A 21721-nucleotide genomic window follows, 5' to 3' on the forward strand; every position below is an offset into this window, starting at 1 on the left:
AAGTTCCAGTTATAAAATAAATAAGTCATGGAATGTAATGTACACTATGACAACTATAGCTAGTAAAACTGCATTGCATATTTAAAAGTTGTTAAGAGTAAATTTTAAAAGTTCTCATTATGAGAAAAAAATATTCTGTAATTATATTTTGTGACTGTTGTTAACTGGACTTAATGCGGTGATCATTTTGCAATATATATGAATATCGACAGAAGTAATGCAATCCCTATCAAAATACCAGCATTTTTCATAGACCTAGAATAAATTATCCCAACATTTGTATGGAGCCACAAAACAACCTAAATAACAAAGCAGGCTTGAGAGAGAAAGACAAAGCTGGAGGGATCACAGTCCCAAATTTCAAGATATACTCAAAGCTGTAGTCACCAAAACAGTCTGGCACTGGCACGAAAAAGGACACATCAATCAACGGGACGGAACAGAGAGTCCAGAAATAAACCCATGTTTCTGTGGTCACGTAATCTATGAAAACAAGGCAAGAATATACAGTCTTTTCCACAAATGGTGCTGGGGAAACGGAACAGCTGCATGTAAGAGAAAGAAATTGGACCCCTTTCCGACACCACACGCAAAAATAAACTCAAAATGTATTAAAGACCTCAGGTGTGAAACCTGAAACTGTAAAAATCCTACCAGAAAACATAGGCAGTAATTTCTCTGACATCAGCTGTAGAAAAATTTTTCTAGTTATGTCTTCTAAAGCAAGAGAAACAAAAGCAAAAATAAACTGTTGGGACTACATAAAAAGCAAAGCTTTTTTGCCCAGTGAAAGAAACCATCAACAAAACAAAAAGGCAACCTACCAAATGGAAGAAGATACTTGCAAATGATATATCCAATAAGAGGTTAATATCCAAAATGTATAAAGAACTCAACACCAAAACCCCCAACAATCCAATTAAAAAATAGGCAGAGGGGGCGCCTGGGTGGCTCAGTGGATTAAAAAATAGGCAGAGGACCTGAATAGACATTTTTCCAAAGGAGACATACAGATGGCCAACAGAAATGAAAAGATGCTCAATATTTTTAGGGATACTTAAGGGAATCCCCACAAGTAGAATCTAAAAAAACAAAATGCATAAACAAAGAACAAGCAGAATCAGGCCTATACAGAGGGAGAACAAACTGGTGGTTCTGAGGGGACGGAGTGGGGGTTGGGCAAAATGGGTGAAAAAGAGTGGAAGATGCGGGCTTCCAGTTATGAAATGAGTAAGACATGAGAGTAAAAGGTACAACATAAGGAATATAGTGTTTATTGTAATAATGAAGTAAAAGGACAGATGGTAGCTACACTTGGGGTGAACATAGCATAATGTATACACCTGTCGAATCCCTGAGTTGTACACCTAAACTAATGTAAGATTGTGTATCAGCTATACTCAAATAAAAAATTAAATTTTAAAAGAGTACACTAACCTTGATGAGCTCTGAGAAATGTACAGAATTGTTGAATCATTACATTGTGTCCCTGAAACTAATATAACACTGTATGTAGTTATACTTCAATAAAAAATAAAAACAAAAACAAAAAACCATGGGTGCCTGGGTGGCTCAGTCAGTTAACCATCTGCCTTCCACTCAGGTCATGATCCCTGGGTCCTGCGATCGAGCCCCACCTTGGGCTCCCTGAGCAGCGGAGCATCTGCTTCTCTGTCTCCCCCTCCCCCGCTCGTGTGTGCATGCTCTCCCCCTCAAATAAATACATAAAATTTAGAAAAAGAGGAAAAAACCCAAAATACAAATATCAAATCATTATATTGTAATGTCTGTCAATTATACTTAAAGTATTAAAAAAGATTTTTAAAATTAAGTTGTCATCAAGAGTAAAAAATGAGAAGTAGTAAATGTGAACAAAATATTTTTCAGTGCCATAGTATGACACATTAAATAGTATCAAACTCTTCTGTACTGTTAAACCTTTAGTAAAAAGAGAGTTAAGGGGCGCCAGGGTGGCGTAGTGGGTTAAGCCTCTGCCTTCGGCTCAGGTCATGATCTCAGGGTCCTGGGATCGAGCCCCACATTGGGCTCTCTGCTCAGCAGGGAGCCTGCTTCCTCCTCTCTTTCTGCCTGCCTCATTGTCTGTTTGTAATCTCTGTCTGTCAAGTAAATAAATAAAATATTTAGAAAATAAGAGCTAAAATTACACATATAAGTGTAAAAATGGAGTCCTCAGTTCTCTATTCTGCAGACACAGAGATCTAAACTCCCCTGTAAAAATCTACCTTTGAGTTTTATTGTTAACATATAGAAATATGATGCTTAACTTCTGATTTATTAATCCCTATGGTGGCTATTACAGAAGAAACCCAAATCAAGTTCATATGACCTTTCTGAATTCCCATGCCCCGGATTATTTTATAGTTATCTTTTTGTTTCACTTGTGGCCTGCTATGGATCTTAGAGCATTAGCCCTTGACCACGTTAAGTGAAATAACTCTTCCATAGTAAAAGCCAGTCCTTGGACCAAGTCTCTGAGATGTTAGAGAGGAGGCAAAGAAAAGACAAACTTGGCGTTCATTTCAGGGAGCGTTATGAAGCTCAACACCAGGTCACGTGGCTACCGCTGGAACTGGCACCCTCCCCCACATCTAGACTTGGTTCAGCAGAAGCCACCAGAATCTTGCTTGGCCTTAATCTGTTTTCATCTGGTAACCTGAATCAGAATTCGCACATGTAAGCTTCTCTGTGTCAACCTTGACCGGAAAGGACCTCCATTCTGATTGCTGATCTGAGTGACACCTGAATGGCTAAAAACAGAATAGTTGACTGTCCTATGATAATTGTTGAGAGTCTTCCTGACAGTGAAGCATTAGAACTTTAAGGCCTAGTGAATACATTAATAAAATGCCTCATGGGAACACCATTTTGTACCAGAGAAAGTACTAGAGCTTTCTTATTTTTTCCCCTTACAGAAAATATTCCTGCTGTCTTTTTTTTCCCACCATAAGTTCTACATAACCACTGTTTAAATTTTGGTATATTTTCTTACAAATGCTACGTCTCACTTTTTCTTTTTTAATGCATTATGCTCATTGTGGTTCAGTGTCTGGCTCTGGAGTCCCTGTGTGACACCATGTCATGAATTCAACCCCCAAGTGCCCACGGACACTCTCTGTGTAGACCCGTCTGTCAGCACTCTGTTTTGGTCTGTGTCCGTATGAGGGCCAGAAGGGAAAAGGGTTCTTGAACCTCTGACCAAATACGCCCCCAGGCAGAAATCTACACAAAACCATGAGTGCTGAAGTGAATGCTCAGTAGTCACTATAGTTTAATCATACCTAGCACAAATCTGTTTAATTCACAACTGTGCTCTGTGTTAATGCTTTTTAAACTATTGGTCTTGAAATGCTCTATTTCCGAATATTAACTTTTACTATAGGAGTAAAAGCAGAGTAGTTCTTTCCTCTTCCTAGGTGTTTACTAGGCAGTGGTGGTTGTTACAGCAGCAACGAGACAGGGTTGAGCTTGACAAATCTCTGATTGCAAATATATATATGGCACATTTCAGGTTATTTATTTTTTCTCATTTTAAAAATTTACTGCTCCACTTAGAAGTCATGTTATGAGCTGTTGCTCAGATACTGTCTTTTTGCGCAGCACAGCTCTCATTTTAACCATATTTTGAAAGATAAATGAATTGTGAGTGTTTCTTAACAGAATGTTCTTTTTTATCACTCCCTTCGCTAGATAAATAAAACTAAAAATCTTATTCTTTCATCTAACAATTTTGTAGAAAAGCTCACATTCTCTTAAACAAAAAAATGAGTACAGAAGTGTATTAGACATAAGTCCTTTCAGAGAGTAAAAGTAGCATATTTATGTTCATAAAACGCTGACAGCTTTTATGGCAATTGATATCATTTCACGCATATGGTATATTTCAAGTTTATTGTTACCAATCCTGTCCCTTGTTAGCAATGAAATTGTCCCCTACAGAGCAATTCCCCCATCCCTTCTAAAAGTGAAATTGTTTATGAAACTGGTTTAGCAGCAAGAAGAGAAAAACAACACTGTTCTCCCTTCCAGGGAGGCAATGGAGTGTAGCGTCCGTTGCAAGAGCCCTGGACCAGGGTTAAGGAAATGTGAGCTTTGGTTCCAGTTGTGCTTTAATACAAATGTTTGTTAAATGAATGGATCAATGAATAAACAGACCACTTCTGTGGACCTACCACCCAAATACCACGTTTAGGACCTGGACTAAATTGTCTCTGTATCTCCCACCAGTTCTAAGTTGTCCCCATTCCAGATAAGCCGTGTCTCCCTTCTCCCTGGACTCATTTGCTGTGAGACAGTCGTCTCAAGGATTGTTGTCATGGAATGCTTGTGATATGTGTTAGTAGTGACTCTTCACCTATTTCTTATTAATCTGCCTCTCTCCACTTGCACACATTCCTTATGTAGTCACACAGGGAGTCAGTGATGGGATGGGAACGGGGTCTTGGTTTTTATACCTTTTCTAATTCTCTAACGTATGAAACTAGTTTCCCTGAATTGTTTTGGTTCAAATATGAAATGGAAAATTTTCCGATGTTTTTACACCTGTCCGAAACTCAATTCTTAATATAATGGGCTATGTGTCTGAAGGGAAAACATTGCTTTAGTGTTTGTAAGCCACACCACCCAATTAAATTCATGCTTGCTGAACTTTTTCCATGCTCTGTTTATTCTGTGTAAAACATCCATTCCGATAAATAACTCGCCCAGGAGAAGTTTGCAAGGACATAGCTCAACTTGAATAAGAGAGCTAGTTGAGGGAAAGATGGAGAAAACATGAGAGAATCCCAGCTTATCTTGAATGGGGGTTTCTGGTGTGGTTTTATTTTGTTTTAAATCAGTTGTTAGAATACCAGGTATAGTGATATTCAAATTTAACTGATTTAATGAATTATTATACAGACTCATTAAAATTTTAAATGACATGGCAAGTGTAATAATACGATAAGTAAGAAAACTGAAAAAAATTTGCATTACAATTTTATCTCAGCTAAGGTAAAATAAACACACCAACATATTAACAGCGGTTTTCTCCAGATGATGAGCTATTTTTATGATGACTTTTCTTCTGTATATTTTTACTTCAAAAAATAAACTTTAAAACATCGCTAACAATTTCTGTTAAAAATTTAACATACAGGGGCACCTGGTTGACTTCATCGGTTAAGCATCCTACTCTTGACCTTGGCTCAGGTCATGATCCCAGGGTCGTGAGATAAGCCCTACATTGGGCTCCATGTTGGGTGTGGAGCCTACTTAAGATTCTCCCTCTTCCTCTCTCTCCGCCCCTCCCCCAAACTTAATTAAATTTGTATTTAATTTAAAAATTTAAATACAAATTATGTTGTATATTATTTTGTATTATTGCAAGTTTGGATTTTCCCAAGCCTCTAGGAAACTCAAAGAGATTCAACATATCCTCTATAACCTGACGCCATAGTAGCAGGTCATGGCTCACTGAAGGTTGAGGGTTCAGTAGCATCAGTCATGGGAAAGAGGATCTTATGCCATGAAGGCCAGCAAATGCAGAGCAGCGATCCCACAAACTCTCTTCTTTGTGTGCTAGGTAGACCCAGGAGATCTTAGAAGAAGACATATCTCAGAGTCAAAGGAACTGATGGTCTTTGAGGGGAGACAGGCAAATAAACCTTCGGTGTAATAAGAAAGCTATATTGCAGGGGTAATTACACAAAAGGGTGGTTTGGTCATCTGGGTCTAGGGGAATCCAGAGGTGATCCTTGAGTCCAGAGCTAGTCACAAGAATGGAGGCAGAGTTGCAAAGGGGATAACACAAATGAAAGTCCTTTAGAATGGAACTAAATGGTGGTTCTGGGAATTCTGATGATTTGAGTAAGGATGGGCGTAGAATATAAAAGAGATCAAGAACAAATGTGGTGAGTAAAGTGGCAGGAGCCTGAGGTCTGAGCCTGAGCAGCCCAGGGACACTGGACTGAAGAAAAGGGGATGGGCTGGACAGATGGTGAAATTCAGACCCAGCAAACCCGAGATCCTTTTGGATGTGTGGTGTGGACAGGGGGGATGGCAGAAGTACTAGGATTCTGGGGCTCCTTAGAGGTAGCATTAGAATAGGAATTATCGGAGGAGATGAAGGCAAATCATGAGTTTCAGTTTGGTGTAGATTTAAAGTTAAAACTTCCTTCCTGGGGCGCCTGGGTGGCTCAGTGGATTAAGCCGCTGCCTTCGGCTCAGGTCATGATCTCAGGGTCCTGGGATCGAGCCCCGCATCGGGCTCTCTGCTCTGCAGGGAGACTGCTTCCTCCTCTCTCTCTGCCTGCCTCTCTGCCTACTTGTGATCTCTCTCTCTGTCAAATACATAAATAAAATCTTTAAAAAAAAAAAAAAAAAAAACTTCCTTCCTTCCACTCTTTCTTTCCATCCCTTCTCGCTCTTTCTGCCTCCCTCCCTGACTCCCTCCCTCTCTTCCTCCCTCCCTCCTTCTCTGTCTTCTTTCCTTCCTTCCTTCTTTCCTTCCTTCCTTCCTTCCTTCCATTTGTTCATTTAGCTACTTAGTAAGCTTTTATTATGCCCTTGCTGTCTGCAGGGCACTATCTCAGCCAATGTCCTTGGTCCATTGTAAACCAGGCCAGTTTCTATGTATCCTCAAGCACGAGGGGGATAAAGTTGTTTTCACAGCCACAGCTACTGGGTGCCTCTGACCAGGACATAGCTAGTCTAGGTATAAGACACAAAGTGCTTAACTCCTTTCAAATGGCACCACATAATGTATGTTTTTATATTGGAAAAGCCACTAATGGCCATTTTCTTTCTAGGTAGCGCCATTATTTCTGTTATGTTTCTGAAAGAAAACTTAAGAGCTTCAGATTTACTAGGTAAGTAATTGGTTAATTCATGTAATTGTAGCACTGCTTAATCAGGAAACAAATAATACTATCCATTAAAAAAAATAGGTGCATTAAAAACTGGGAACAAATTACTGAAATGGATAAATCTCATCTGGAGATGAATGGTGTTTTCCTGGAGCTGCCTTCTGCTCCTTCTCGTGAAATAGTTCAGTTGTCATTGTGCCCGCTGCTCATGCTATTGGCCACAGTGAATTATTATTTTATATTACTATTATTATGAATGTTATGAAATTTTCATGAGCACAATAAAATCCAAGAAAACATCTGTGTTACCTAATAGAAGAACTCCACTTCAAAGGCTGTATTTGTTCGACTGTTCCATGGAAGAACTGCATAAAAATGAAAACCACACAAAAATCAGATGCACCAATTAACTACCTAATTTGTACTTCGCTCTTTCCAAAAGTAACACAGAACATTCCCCTTCAAAATTTTATTTAGAAATACAGCTACTAGTGGAAAAGAACAGTAGCCTTCCTGACAGAAAGATTGTTCTTATATAGCAAACCCATCATGTGTTGGTTGTGTCTTCCTCCTCTTATTGGAAATATCCCTTGTGAGAAGAGTTCTGGAACTTCATATTTTCTTCCTCGACAAAATGCTCTCTGAATTGCTGCTGACATCTGATAACAAATCTGATAACAAATATGATACTTTAGACACTTTAAATAAAGGCAATGTCTCTTCGCTTCCAAGGAGATCAGATTTTTTTAAAAATTTGAGCTTTAAATGCGACACCAGTGTTGGTATGTTGAGAATTCTTTTTCCCTGATTGTGTTTCCCTTGAGCCCAGTGTCTTAAACGTGTTTTCACCACTTCTTCCTCCTTGATTTAATTCTGCTAGTAGAGTTTTTAGTCGACATCATCAGATTTGTCATAGTTCCAGTGTTTTCCCAAATGCACTCATATGTGCATTGTATCTTTTCACATATATTAGTGTTCTTTACTCTTTTTTAAATATATCATGGCTTATGGAATCATCTGGGGAAGAGGCATGGAGTCAGCAAGGAGAATGAGCATTTGTCTGAGTTTTACAAATTAAAAAAATTAGGTCCCGTATCACTTTTCTCATTTATCAGATGTCTCCAGGAAGCTAAATCATTTTATCTAACATATGTCATCTTCTGGAGTTAATGGTTGCTTGAGTTTAAATTAAGCTGAGGTATTTAATGAGGTAGTACACTTGGATACGAGGCAGACTTGCTAATTATTGTGAACACTGGCGATAAAAAGATGACGGCAATGGCCTCTCGGCCCTCAAATAACACAGTCAATGATAAAATGTATACAGTAGTAAGTTTTTTAAAAGCAGAAAATAATATGTGTCCTAATGCCTTGAGGATTTAGTTTAGAACAGGTTTTCTCAACCTCAGCACTGCTGCCATTTTAGGCTGGAGAATTCTTCACTGCGGGGGGCTGGCCGGTGCATTTCAGGGTGTTCAGCGGCATCCCTCCTCGCCTTTACCCATCAGATGCCAGTAGCACCATCTGCCCTCGTTACGGCAACCAAAAATGATGTCACATGTTGCCAAATGTCCCCTGGGGGATGGAATCAGCCCCAGTTGAGAACCACCTGCTTAAAATAAATAGAGGTTACTCTAGCTGAGAAGCTCAGAGAGGATGTTTTAGAGCGGGAACATTTCAATCAGTTCTGCTGGCCGGATAGGACAGGCATGGGCCATTCCTAAGCATTTGGAGGGTTATGTACAGAGGAACTAACATAAGAAGTATTAACAAAGGTGTAAAAAGGCAGGGTAAGTTTCTATTTAATTCTGCACTCTAACTGCTGCCAATCAGTTTAGGAAAAAAAAAAAAATCAAGTCACAACTATGGGAAAGGAAAAAATAGAAATATCAGTGTGTGCAGATGATTTGCTTATGTACTTGGAAATCCCAAGATCAACAAAACATTACTAAAACCAGTAAACTAGCTCAACATCAAAGGGTATAAATTAAACTCACTTTCATAGGTTCAAATCTGGATTCAACTTTTTCTGTCAACTATGTGGCCACGTAATACTACGTAACTTCCCTGGGCCTCAGTCCAAATATAGAAGATTGTTCGAAGGATCAAATTGGATAATTTGTATAAGCACATTGAGAACCATAAAGCCTTGTTACTATAATTGTCATCATTTCTGCGATCAACTTCATTCCTGAGAGGTAATACTAAAAATGTAATATTGGCAATAAGAAACACACACACACACACACACACACACACACACACACATATACACACATACCAAAAGACAACAATAATATAAAGAACTAAGCCTCTGTTAACTCTTTGATTCTTTGCTAATTTCTCTTATTTTAAGAAGAGCTAACATTTATTGACTAGTTCCTCTTCCCAGGTGCTCTTAGTGTTTTACATAAACTATCTCATTTAAATGTAGGAGCAACCTATCTACAGAGCTGATACTTAAAGAGGTTAACTAACTTGCCCAAGGTCCTGTAACCAGTGAGCGGTAGACCAGTATTCTAATAGTGGCAGCCTGATACAACCATACGTGATGGCTGAGGGTGAGTCTCTACTGACAGAGAGCTGTGTGACCTTTCAAAGTTACTTAATCTCCTCTTTCTCCTCACCTTTCAAATGAAGATGATATTTCCTACTCTGTAGGATTAAATGAGTTCACAGAGGCAGAACTCTTAGAACAGAGCCTGTCACATAGTAAGCGCTCCATGTTATGACCATTATCACTGCTACCTCAACCCTCTACCCCTACATGTCCTCCTGTGGTTCATCGGAGGAAACCTTGATTAGGATACCTTTGCAAACTTTAGTAATCCAACTAACATTTTCCACAATTCCCTTGGGTATTTTTGCTTTCCTAATTTAATGCTTTTTAAGTAGAGCTGTATAACTGATGTCACATTCATTTCATACTGAAGTTACAAGTGATCGATTCTTGACTTTAGTGGTGTAAGGAGAAGAAACAAGGGAGCCATCCATCCCATACCCGCACCTCCCACAGCAATGTCACAACATTATCATGACCTGAAATGTAATAACCCACTTCAGACTAGGGGAAAAGGACTTCTCCCCAGCCTCACTCAGTAATCTGTTAAGTCACAGGTGTTTTCTTTGGGTCTGTATTGCCATTGCCTTGAGAAATTTTTGCTCTTTCTATAAAGAGCTAGAAATGCAGGGGGGTTTTTTTGTTTTTGTTTTTTTTTTTTTCTTTACAGAGACTAAAACCAAATAGGGAAAAGAGAGGTTAGTGGCTTAAAAAAAAAAAAAAAAAAAAAAGATTAACATATAAGCATGCTAAAAATTAAATTGTCAAAATGTGCAAAAGAAAATCATTTATTTTTCCCTACTTCAAGCAAATGAAAGTTTGTTTTTCATGATGGAACAAATGAAGATTTTGGAGCCATGTGGAAACAAGCTGAACTAATTTATTGCCAAATGTTGCTCTGTGGCTATGAAGCTTTTCACCACTAGCCTCAAAAAATGACCTCACAAAAGCTGTTTCTGAAAGGACTCGCCAACTATTATTAACTCAATGACAGGCTTTGGACTGTGCTCTGATTCTTAGTGGACTAATAACTTTAAATTATTTTAATGATTATTTTTCCTTTAAAAAGCTCCAGATTTCTCTCCCCTTCAATCAGCCAAAACCTATATAGTACTTTCCCCTCTCTTCTCCCTTAGTCATCAAAAGTACTAAATCCAATAGAATGTGAGATCCTAGTTGACATAAGTCCAGATAGTATCATCGTTAAAAAAAAAAAAGTCAATTCATCAGTACTCTCCAGAGACCAGTAACTTGATTACTTCAAGTGACCCATAAATGGTTTCCCAGATAGAATGTCAAGAGATTAATAGTGACATGAGGACCATCTTTTTCCTTCCTTCTCCCACACCAAATGGTCAGCTTGGGTAAGGGCCAGAATTGAGAATACTGATCAAGCCAAAAAAACCATCATTTCTGGTTGAGAGAACAGATTGGCTCTTTTGGTTTCAGACCTGCCTCAAACAAAAAGGTGCTTTCATGATAGTGCAGGACGGGACCCATGAGCAGAAAGAGCTGCCAATTTTCGATTAAATTTTAAGCATAACTGAGGTAGTTTTGGACTCCTAGTGGTCAGTATCCTGAGGTAGCTCTGTGTCAGGGCCCTCTGTCACATCAGGCCTCCAGGTGAACCTTCAAATCTAGTCAGCTCTCATCCAACCAAATTCCTGGAATCTAGCAGGTGTGGCAAGTTAATTTGTACCTGGAGAGGAAGTGACTAAGTCACAGAGAGATAAATAACATGCCTAAGCTTTTCCAGCCAGCAAGCAGCAGTGAAATTTGAATTCTATGGGGGCAGTTTCAGCGTGGTTTAGACTTTCATGATCCAAGTTTTGACCTGGAATTTAATCATTTATGTGGGCAAAGAGCAGACCAAGTGCAGCTTCCCCTCCTTGAGTATCTTAACGTTTCCAGATGACTCTCTTGGGCAAACAGACCAGTAGAAGGTAAACTAGCAAGTTTTCTAATGTAGAGATCTGTGTCTTTCCAATGAAAGAATATTTGTGGCTTTACTGAAATAAAAATATTAGGAAAAGACATCTCATGCCACGTTTAGAAAAATATGGGGTATAAATGCATTTTAAAGAAATTTATAGAAGGAGCTACTAATGAGTGTCTTCAACACTTTTAAACACTCAGGAAACCTGAGCACATGATCCATAAAGGAGACCATGAGTCACACAGACAAATACAAACGACACCCCGTAAACAAACGTGTAACAGCCATTCTCTGGAACTACCTCTGTAATTGTCAGAGGAAACAGAAATTAAAGTTATTAAGAAGAAACAATGGGTGACCTACTGATCTGCCCTAGAGTCATTAAGTAGACCCACAGTGACAAGGGGCTCCAGTGATATAATGCACGTGCAAAAGGACTTTAAAAGTATAATTGCAAAATCGTGAGTCATTTTATTTGTTTTCTAGGAGTTTTGAAACACACTGAAGATCTACATTGGTAGAAATGGGCAGAGTATGCAAATGTGGAAGCAGATGGGAAACAGGGACCCTGTAGGAAAGTTAAGTTAAATAACACTCCCTCCAGAGAATGGGATATCATGCAGATTTAAAAAGAATGAGGCTGGCCTAGATACACTGATGTGAAATGTTCTCCAAGATGTTCTGCTACACAGAACAAAAGCAAGGTACAGAAGAGTGTATGTAATGTGCTGCCATTTGTGTAGAAAACTCAGATGCGTGCCCTCTCTCACACACCAGCGTAGAACACCTCTGAAAAGGGAAATCAAAGAATTGGTGGCGGTATTAACTTCCAGGAGGGGAACTGGTGGACCACGAGGGTGTACAAGGATTTACCTTTTCGCTCACCACCCTTGTGTGTCTTTTGAATTTTTTATCACACAGATTCCTTTCCATTATTTTAAGTACTGTGAAAGGGATGACAGTAACACATTCTTTACATAGGTTTATAATGTGGATATTTTACTAAGTTACCCCTAGAATTCTAGATTCCAAATGGGATGAAATAAATCTTTTAGCAAAGCCAACATTCACCTTTATTATTTCTGCTAAAAGGACTTCAAAACATGGCAGTGATGAAGGAAGGTGATTTTTACCAGTTTCAAAGTGTAAAATCGTGTGTGTGTGTGTGTGTGTAAAAGCTTCAAAGACGAGGAAGTGCAGAGTAGATCATCAGGTCATCAAGTGGTGAACTTCCCCACTCTCTGGGCTCTGATGGATCTAGATCTTTCATGCTGGTCCACATAGAAACAACCAACCAGCTTGCATATGTTTTCATGTGTCCAAATGCACGTGTTCTGATCTTTCCCATCTTTGGGGAAAGGTTTTCTGAAGAGGCTAGGATTCATCTGGAACAACAGCAAAAGATCAGAAGTTATGTCCTACCCCATCCTTTCCCTGGCCCTTATCCTCCTTTTAAAGACAATGCCATCAAGTGAATGCATGATGCTATCTAGGGATGGTTTGATGAATCGTATTTTTTTTTTTTAAGATTTTATTTATTAACTTGACAGAGAGGGATTGAGACACAGAGAGAGGGAACATAAGCAGAGGGAGGGGAGAAGCAGGCTTCCTGCCAAGCAGGGAGCCTGATGCGGGCCTCCATCACGGGACCCTGGGATCATGACCTGAGCCGAAGGCAGATACTTAACGACTGAGCCACCAAGGTGCCCCTGATGCATCGTATTTTCATAGGGAGGGACTATAGGCAGTTTTATAAGTAATTCTCAGTCTGCAGGTAATGTTTGCATTGATGAAAAGGCTCAAATATCCCTTTTCAACTTGGTTTGTCTTTTTAATTTTATTTAAAGGTATGACATTGGCATTTGCGGGAACATATTTATTGGTGAACTTTGCTCCAGATAGAAGTCAGTCTATCTCTGCAAGAACAGTCCAGTATTACTTTGTTGGCTGGCAGTTCCTGATCTATGTGGTAAGAATCTTAAACATTTTACTCTCCTAGAAGTTATTTTATCTAGGCCACTGGTAATGCAGATGTTAGCAAATGAATAAAGTCTTGTCTTCTCAGCATTAATAATCTCGTTAAACTGTAAATACATTTGACCAAGACCAAAGTATTTGAAACACTAAATCAATAGTAGAACACCCCCAGTTTCCTGACTATCCTATTCCTGCTGGTGACTTGTCACTGAAACAATTTCCATAGTATTTAATCCAGCAAATTCCAGAGCAACATGTTTTAGGTCAACTCAAAGTAAAAAACAAACCCAAAAAACTTTCTTCCTAGGTCAAAGGGAAATGCCTGAAGACACATTTAACTTCATTGACTTTTATTCGAGATAGCGATTTTCTTCCAAAAAAGTATTCATTGAGACCAATGCAACAGGTTGTCTGGGGAGAAGTAGACAGCAGTAGGATAATACTGGGAGATGTGTAGAAGAAAGAATGGAATGAGCTGATGTAGAAATTTGAAGGCACTAATTGGGGTATTTTATTTGACTCGGTGACTGTATTCAGTGGGTATAGCGAGAACGTGCTGGAGGTAGTTGGTGTGTAACTTGTCACAGAAGTTGGTTTAGGGTGAAGAATCAGTATGTTTCAGGAAGGGCAGGTGGTAAGAAGAAAACTGGGTAGACAACATTAGCATTTAACCAAGAATCGTATTAGTAAAATAATTGTGAATTCAACAAAAAGAATCAAAGCACAGAGAATCACACGTCTTTAGGATTAGGAGAGACTTCAAAAAGCTATCTGTCTAGTCCTCTGCCACTGTAACAGGAAACTCATATGACCCTACTTCATACACCTATTGTTCTAGATGTGACATTGGGATTTGTAGGGACATGTTTTGTTTTGTTTTTTAATTTTTAATTTTTTTATAAACATATAATGTATTTTTATCGCCAGGGGTACAGGTCTGTGAATCGCCAGGTTTACACATTTCACAGCACTCACCATAGCACATACCCTCCCCAGTGTTGTAGGGACATGTTTTTTGGTGAAGTTCACTCTGACTGTAACCCAGATTATTACAGTGGAGACTGTGTGGTACTACATTATTATCTAACAGTCTTTAGTCTGTGTGACAGGAATTCTATGTATCTTGCTATCTCTGATATAGAATTCTGACCACTGGAACACAAATGCTTACAGGTGTTTTCTCTTTCTAGCCTCCCACTACGCTCCTTTCTTACTCAACAAAGATACTTAGGTTTCTCTGCTTTAAAAAAAAAATCATTTAAAAATCCTCATCTTTACATACTCTGTCAAACTGTCCTATTTCCCCTCATTCCACTCCCCACTCTACTTTCCCAGCTCCTAGTTACTCTTCACTCATTTTAATCTGGTAGATTTCCCCCCACACCCACGAATTGCCAAGTGGAATTGCTTTTTTGGTCCTGCTGCTTCTTGAACCTTTTGCAGCATTTACTAGTGACCCAACATCTCCTTGAGCCCCTCTCTTTCCTAGCTTTCTCTGTTTGTTTTCCCTGTTTCTCCTCTTCCTCTCTGACCATCCATCCCATACTCTTGGTGGGCACCTCCTTCTCTTGTGCCAGTCACTCTTAATCTATTCGTGCTATATACTCTTCCAGGGTTTTCTAGGGTGATCCCATTGCCAATCCCATCATCCTATAGGAAGATCTCTAAATCCAGACCTACACCTCTTTCCCAGTCCTCTTCTGAGTTGCAGATCTATGTTCTCATCTGTCCACTTATTACTCATCCTGCCTGGATGTCCCATAGGTTCCTCAAATGTATCATCTCAAAAATTGAACTCAACATCTTCTCCCCTGGACTCTCTTCTTTTTTGTATTAGAAGACTTCCCTTCCTCCTGCTCTCCATCAACCTTTAGGATTAGACTTTCCAGCTCAGATTAGCCTTCCCTGGGCCTATCACACTTTGTGCCTCCCCTCTGCCCCATTGTAATCCTCCTGCTTATCCACAAGACCTAACCTTTGAACAGATTTCATCAATCAAATCCAAGGCTCTAGAAGCACTTATCGAGTGTTTCATAGTAGCCTGGACTTGAAGTCCTACTGACGTGTTATTATTCTTTGCCTACAGGCAAAACAAATTCTTCATCCAGTAAGAAAAGGGTCACACACTCTGTGACCAGCAAGTGAATAGCCTGGGTTGAATCCTTTGGAGATTAAAGTTGCATCAAGACTTAATTTCCTGAATAAACAGCATTGTTTGATGATGACATATCTTACACTGTTTTAACAACAGAGGAAACATTGAAAAGAACAAACCAACTTTTTATTAAACCTTAAATTTCCATTAAAAAAAAAGCCTCTGGCATTACATGCATTTTTTGCAACTTTGCAAAGTCAACTCTTAAATTCATTCATTCATTTATTCACTAATTCATTCAACGGATTAGACACCCAGGGTCTAGAGAAGAATTCCTGTAACAGGGATTTTAGAGTCCTGGGAGAGGCCCGTATTCCTTAACCCACTGAGCCACCCAGGCGCCCGAGGCCCATATTCCTATAAAATAATGAAAGTATATTTGAAAGTAAATGTCACCCAAAAATGTAACTAATTTCAGATATTTGTAAGATAGTATAAAATAAATCTTTAATAAAGTCACATTTGATTTAATTTTTTTTTAAGATTTTATTTATCTATTTGAGAGAGAGAGAAAGATCACAAGTAGGCAGAGAGGCAGGCAGGGGAGGGGCGGGAAGCAGGCTCCCTACTGAGCAGAGAGCCGGATGCGGGCTCCATCCCAGGACCCTGGGATCATGACCTGAGCGGAAGGCAGAGGCTTAACCCACTGAGCCACCCAGGTGTCCCAGTAAAGTCACATTTGAATAACACTATTGACTGTAGATTCTGAAGGGAATTATCTACGTTATCTTAGTTTGGAATTTTAATCCATTATATGTTGCATCTCTAAAGTCTCTAGAAGTTATCAATTATATGCTAAGATCTCGATCTGAAGTTGGATTTGAATCTGTTAAGCATTGAAGTAATTAATATTTAATCCTTGGAGGTGGCAGTCTCTGTGCTGTTTCTGCCAACCGTGACTGCAAAGATCATAATTACGGCCATTAAGGCTCTTCTTTGAAGTGTCATTCATCTAGCTCTTCTTGGATTACACCAAGGATAAATGCAGTACCTGAAGTGCTTTTCAGGATGGATCAAATAACTAATACCATGAGTAAAAATATTTTAAAGTTTGGATAAGTTTTCCATTTCTCGAAAGACCATAAAATCGTAACCCAGCAGGCCGATAACATCTCCTTGACTCGTGGGCTTACCTGTCCCAGCTGGATGTCCAGGTTACCTTTCAGGCATGCACGAGCTAGAGGCCTCAGAAACAAGAGCCCAGGATCCTATCCTCTGAGTTGGTTCTTTTTCTGGAAGGAAGAGGATTTGAGAAGCCTGGTGTCAACTGGCCGGCGAAGAATGACGTGTCCTCTGCTCACCCACTAACATGGCCTTCCCCCGCTTGTATTCATAGATGGGCGGCCCCACCCGCTGCTTTGTCAAAAACCAAAAACAAGTGCATGTTGGAGGTTAAACTTGCTAGGGAAGCGGCTGCATAACATGGTCCTGTCTAGGGAGCCTGGGTGGCTCAGTTGGGTGGCTCAGAAGGGACTGCCTTCGGCTCCGGTCATGATCCTGGAGTCCCAGGATCGAGTCCCACATCTGGCTCCCTGCGCAGGGAGTCTCTTTCTCCCACTGACCTCTCCCTCTCATGCTCTCTCTCTCTCTTTCTCATATAAATAAATAAAATCATTAAAAACCAAACAAACAAACCAAAAACATGGCCCTGTCTGAGAGATTCACCTCTGTTATCATGTTCAAAGCCAGAGGTCCTTTAGGAAGGGAACAGACTTGCCGACGGCGTCCTTTCCTCGAAGGACCTCAACCTTTGGTTGAGTGACACCGGTCTATGTGAGAGGCAGAAACGGCCTGAGGAAATTCGGCCTTGACCCTCATTTACTTCGTGTTCTTTGGCAGGCTTGCTTGTGGCCGTTTTGCCCACCCAGACTTTCCAGCAGAGCATTCGGGTGGAAACTTGTGTCAGGAACTTAAGATCCTTCACAAAATAATCTCCATGGTGCTCACTTTCCCTCCACCAGACAAAAAACTAAATCCACAGAAGCAGCGGCGAAACCCTGTTGTTTGGGGGTAATTCTAGACCCTGAAACTGATTATTATTAAGTCAGCCTTTCCAGCAGAGTTGCTTCAAAACCCACCACCAAGTGTCAAAAACCTGAAGGGAAAAAGAGCTGTTTTCCTCAGACATCTCTCTGTATCACATGAGGTTCATTTGCTTTGCCGTCGGAATACATACAGCACTTGCACGTGAACGGTAGCTGTAGCCCCCGCTCACGGAGCAGGCCGAGCTCTGTGCAGAGCTCTGACTCCCTTCTGTCCTTTTCCTCTGCAGCAGATCGGCAAACTGAGGCAGGTAATTTGTCCGAGGTCCCATAAGTACTAAGTGGCAGAACCAGAATTCAAAACCAAGAGCCCACCTCCAGGGTGCATGCTCCAGTCCATTTCAGTGCAGACCTCTCTATGCAGAATTAATAAAAGCTGACCACCGAAGATCACATCTTTGTCCTCACTTGATCCTAAGGAGAGCCTTGGCAGAGCTCTTTTTTTTTTCTTTTCTTTTTTTTTGACAAGGAGGTCATGTCAAAGTCTTGACTTTCAAGAAAGGACTTGGTGAGAGAAGATGAGGTAAACATGGGCTCAGATTTTTGTAACTGCAAGTGGGGCCCCCAGTGGTGAGATTTTGTGTCTCTCTTTTGTCACATCATCCCATTGGCCAGTCCTCTTTTCACTGCCGAAAACGAGGGGGTGAGTGCCTTTAAATCTAATGAAATTAGAGAATCCATGCAGAAAACCCAAGTCAACTCAGAAAATTCATCCCGAAGATTCTATTCCCCTGGAAAGATGTCAGATACCAAAACGTCAGTTAGTTTTCTCTTACCTCTGCAACAAACTGTCACAAGCTTAGTGTCTTAAAACAATACAGATTTATCGTCCAAGTTTTGAAGGTCAGAAGTCCAGCATGGCTCTCACTGGACTAAAATCAAGGTATTGGCAGGGTCATATTCCTTGCTAGTGCCTCTAGAAGAGAATCCAGATTCCTTGCCTTTCCCAGCGGCTTGAGACCACTAACATTCCTTGCCTCTATTCTTTCTCACAGTACCTCTCTCTCTGACCAGGCCTGGGAAGGTTCTCTGTTTGTTAAGACTCATACGATTACTTCAAACTCACTTGGATAATCTCCCCCATCTCAAGGTCCGTAGCTTTACTCACATCTCCAAAGGCCCTTGGCCATGTAGAGTAACGTACATGCAAGTTACAGAGATTAGAACATGGGCTTCTTTGGGAGGCCATTATTCTGTGTACCAGACCTACGTCACTTAACGCCTCTGAGCCTTGGTTTCCTCTTCTGTCAAATGGGGATTAATAGTGCCTGCCTCCTGGAGTTGTGAGGATTTGACAAATTAATGCACGTTTAGCGAGTGGTAAGCCTGCTGTCAGTGCTCTTGTTATCTCTGACCTCTGAGGTAGCGATCAGCAAAGCAGCCTCCTCCTGGGTCTCAGCAACCTGTGGAAATCACAGCTGCTTTAATATTGGTGTTTTTCAGAGAGGGGGAAAAAAATGTTGCTAGGGAAAAAAACTAGGATGAATTCGTGCTGCTTGAATATTTCATTCCTGGGAGCTCCATGACCTCTTGCAGCAAGACAGAACATAGGGCAGCTACAGTCATTCTGAGTCACAGGAGCTCATGTTTTATTTATCTGGAGCCACAGAGATGGAATTTGGAAAAATGTCATAAGTGATATTTGAACTGATAACCACCCTCGTTTTCCCCCACCTCCTCCCAAAAGTAATTGTCCTCTTGCTAATAGATTTAACTAACACACTCTGTGCATTAGGGCAGAAAGAGCCTCCTTCTCTCCAGCAACGGATACGGGGTCCCTAACGCTGCTGTGAGTCATTTGTGATCATATCACGTGAGAAATGGAAGCCTGGGGTTGAAGGGGGAGAGGGGGATGAAGCCGACAGGGATATTTCTGTTAACAGTTGGTGATCTGTACAGACATTGAGACATCCAACATTTTGATGGCAGCTTTGGAGAAGGCAAAGTGATAGGAGTTTAATAGCTTTTGCAGCATGATTTGATTAAATTAAAGGCCTGGCAAATAAGTCCTATAAGAAAAAGTTAAAGTAATTAGTTTAATTAACCAGGAAAAGACTGAGGGATGACTTAATCTTCCATATGAGATGAAAGGTTTTTAAATGAGGAAGATATGGTCCTGCTGCTTTCCGTGCCCACAGAGGATTAAAGGGGGAAAAAAAAACACAAGCAAACCTTGAACTGAAACAGTAGAGATTTATGTTGATTTAGAGAGGGCTGCACAAGTAAAATGCAGACCTAAATGTAGTGAAGTCCCTAACTCTAGTACTTTAAAAAAAAAAAAATAACGGTGGTGTTTTTACTTCTCTGACATCAGAAAAGTAAACATTCGTATTTATGATTTCAGTCTAGGGATACTGCCTTCTTGAAAAAAAAAATAGCTTTGCTTTAGGTTATCTTAAGGACTTCAAAAAAGAAAAAATGTTAAAACAAAAATAAAATTGAAAAAAAAATAAAATTGAGAACTCAAAACTATATTAGCATTTCTTAAGGGTAGGAAAATTTTAGACATTCAGTCAATTAATATTTATTGAACACTCAGTTTATTAGACGTTAGGTCTGTTTTTTGGCAAGTTGCTCATAATAAATATGAAGTATAATTTATTCATTAATTCCATAAATACATATTGGGTGACCGACAGTGTCCCGGCACTGAAGACTATGGTGAAGAGGACAGATGAGGTCCCCGTTCTAACAGAACCGGTGTGCCGGTCAGAAAGACCGAAAAGAAACACATAAATGGATGAACAGGAAATAGTCCAGATGATGATAAAACGCTCTACGGTAGACGAGGGGTGGCCCTGTTAAATCAGAGTGGTCACAGAAGACGTCTTGGAAGAGGTGATCTTCAAGCTGAAATTGGAGTGATTAGAAGGAGCCATTGTAGGGAGATCAGGGAAGGAGTATTCCAAGCAACTTCAGTAGCTAGTGCAGGGGCCCCAAAGGCAGGAGCCATCTGAGCTCTGCAGAGAACTTGGGGGTGGGGGAGGCCCTCTGTGGCTGGATCATGTGGGCCATCCCGGGTTTTATTCTTAATGGGATAGGAAACCACAGGAGGTCTGAGCAAAGGAATGACTGGATTTAACATATATTTCTACTACATGTATCATCCTGGATAGACCTCATAAACAGTGCACAGTGAAAAGCCAGGAAGTGAAAACAAGTATGATTCTGCATGTATGAAGTCTGAACATATGCAAAAATAAACAGGGTGCTATTTGAGAACACATAAAAGGTAGTAAACTACAAAGAAAGTGACTAGTAGACACAAAAATTCTTTGGAGTGGTTGCTGGAGGGATCCTAGAAGGGGTAGAGTACAACTGGGGAGAGATGCAGGACACTTCAAAGGCTGTGGTAGGTTCTCTCTCTCTGGCTGGGAGCAGGACGTGTGACTACTTGTCATACTATATAAATACCTTATGTGTGTATCATATATGTTCTGTATGAATGACATCTGTCATTATTCAAATTCTGCTTTGAAATGATTCCTGTGGCTGCTTAATGGCTGGATGGTAGAGGCAAGAGTAGAATCAGAGACAAATTAGGAACTCTTGCGGTGGTTAGAGAGAAGGTGACAGGGAGTCGGGGAAAGGAAGGTGTTACCTGCTCGTGCAACGAGGTATGTATTGATGCCATTCTTTGGTGGGGGTGAAGGCCCCAGGAGGGACAGGTAGGGAAGGAAGGCACTCAGGAGTTTAGCATTGCCCATATTTGTGGGATATGGCTATGAAACATGCATGGGGAGATACCTAGAAGATAGTTGGATAAAAGAGACTGGAGTGGCCCATCTCAGGGTCACTGGCATATAGGTGAGGGAAGAGCTCTGGGTCTGGATGACTGAGGCTCCTTATGTTGTTCTCGTATATTTATAATTGTCCTTAGGAACGCCAGGCATCCTCAGATCTCACAAAATCAGAAAGAGAAGTGTGGCATTCTGAAGACTTTGTATAAAATAATTTACAGCTCACTCTTTTTCATCTTTTTCATTTCTAGATCTTAGAAATATTAATTTTCTGCACTCTGCTGTATTTCCATAAGAGAAAGGGAATGAAGCACATGGTAATTCTGCTAACGCTGGTGGCACTTCTAGGTAAGGACGTGCGCCGTTTCCTAATCCTCTAATCTAGCCTCGCAGAGTCAGTAAAGAGACTCAAGCATCCTATTCCTTTCTCATCGTTTCTACTTTTGAA

At 40.3% G+C, this 21721-nt stretch overlaps 1 protein-coding gene across 1 annotated transcript in view; it reads left to right on the top strand.

The window, feature by feature from the left end:
• NIPAL2 (NIPA like domain containing 2) overlaps nt 1–21721 on the top strand; it is a 71731-nt gene that overhangs the window by 31841 nt on the left and 18169 nt on the right. Inside the window, exons 4-6 of the mRNA XM_045980164.1 lie at nt 6807–6866; nt 13207–13328; nt 21525–21621. Coding sequence (XP_045836120.1) covers nt 6807–6866; nt 13207–13328; nt 21525–21621 — 279 coding nt within the window. The remainder of the gene's footprint in view (nt 1–6806; nt 6867–13206; nt 13329–21524; nt 21622–21721) is intronic.

Source organism: Meles meles, chromosome 1 (assembly GCF_922984935.1).
Source record: "Meles meles chromosome 1, mMelMel3.1 paternal haplotype, whole genome shotgun sequence".
Lineage (NCBI taxonomy): Eukaryota > Metazoa > Chordata > Mammalia > Carnivora > Mustelidae > Meles > Meles meles.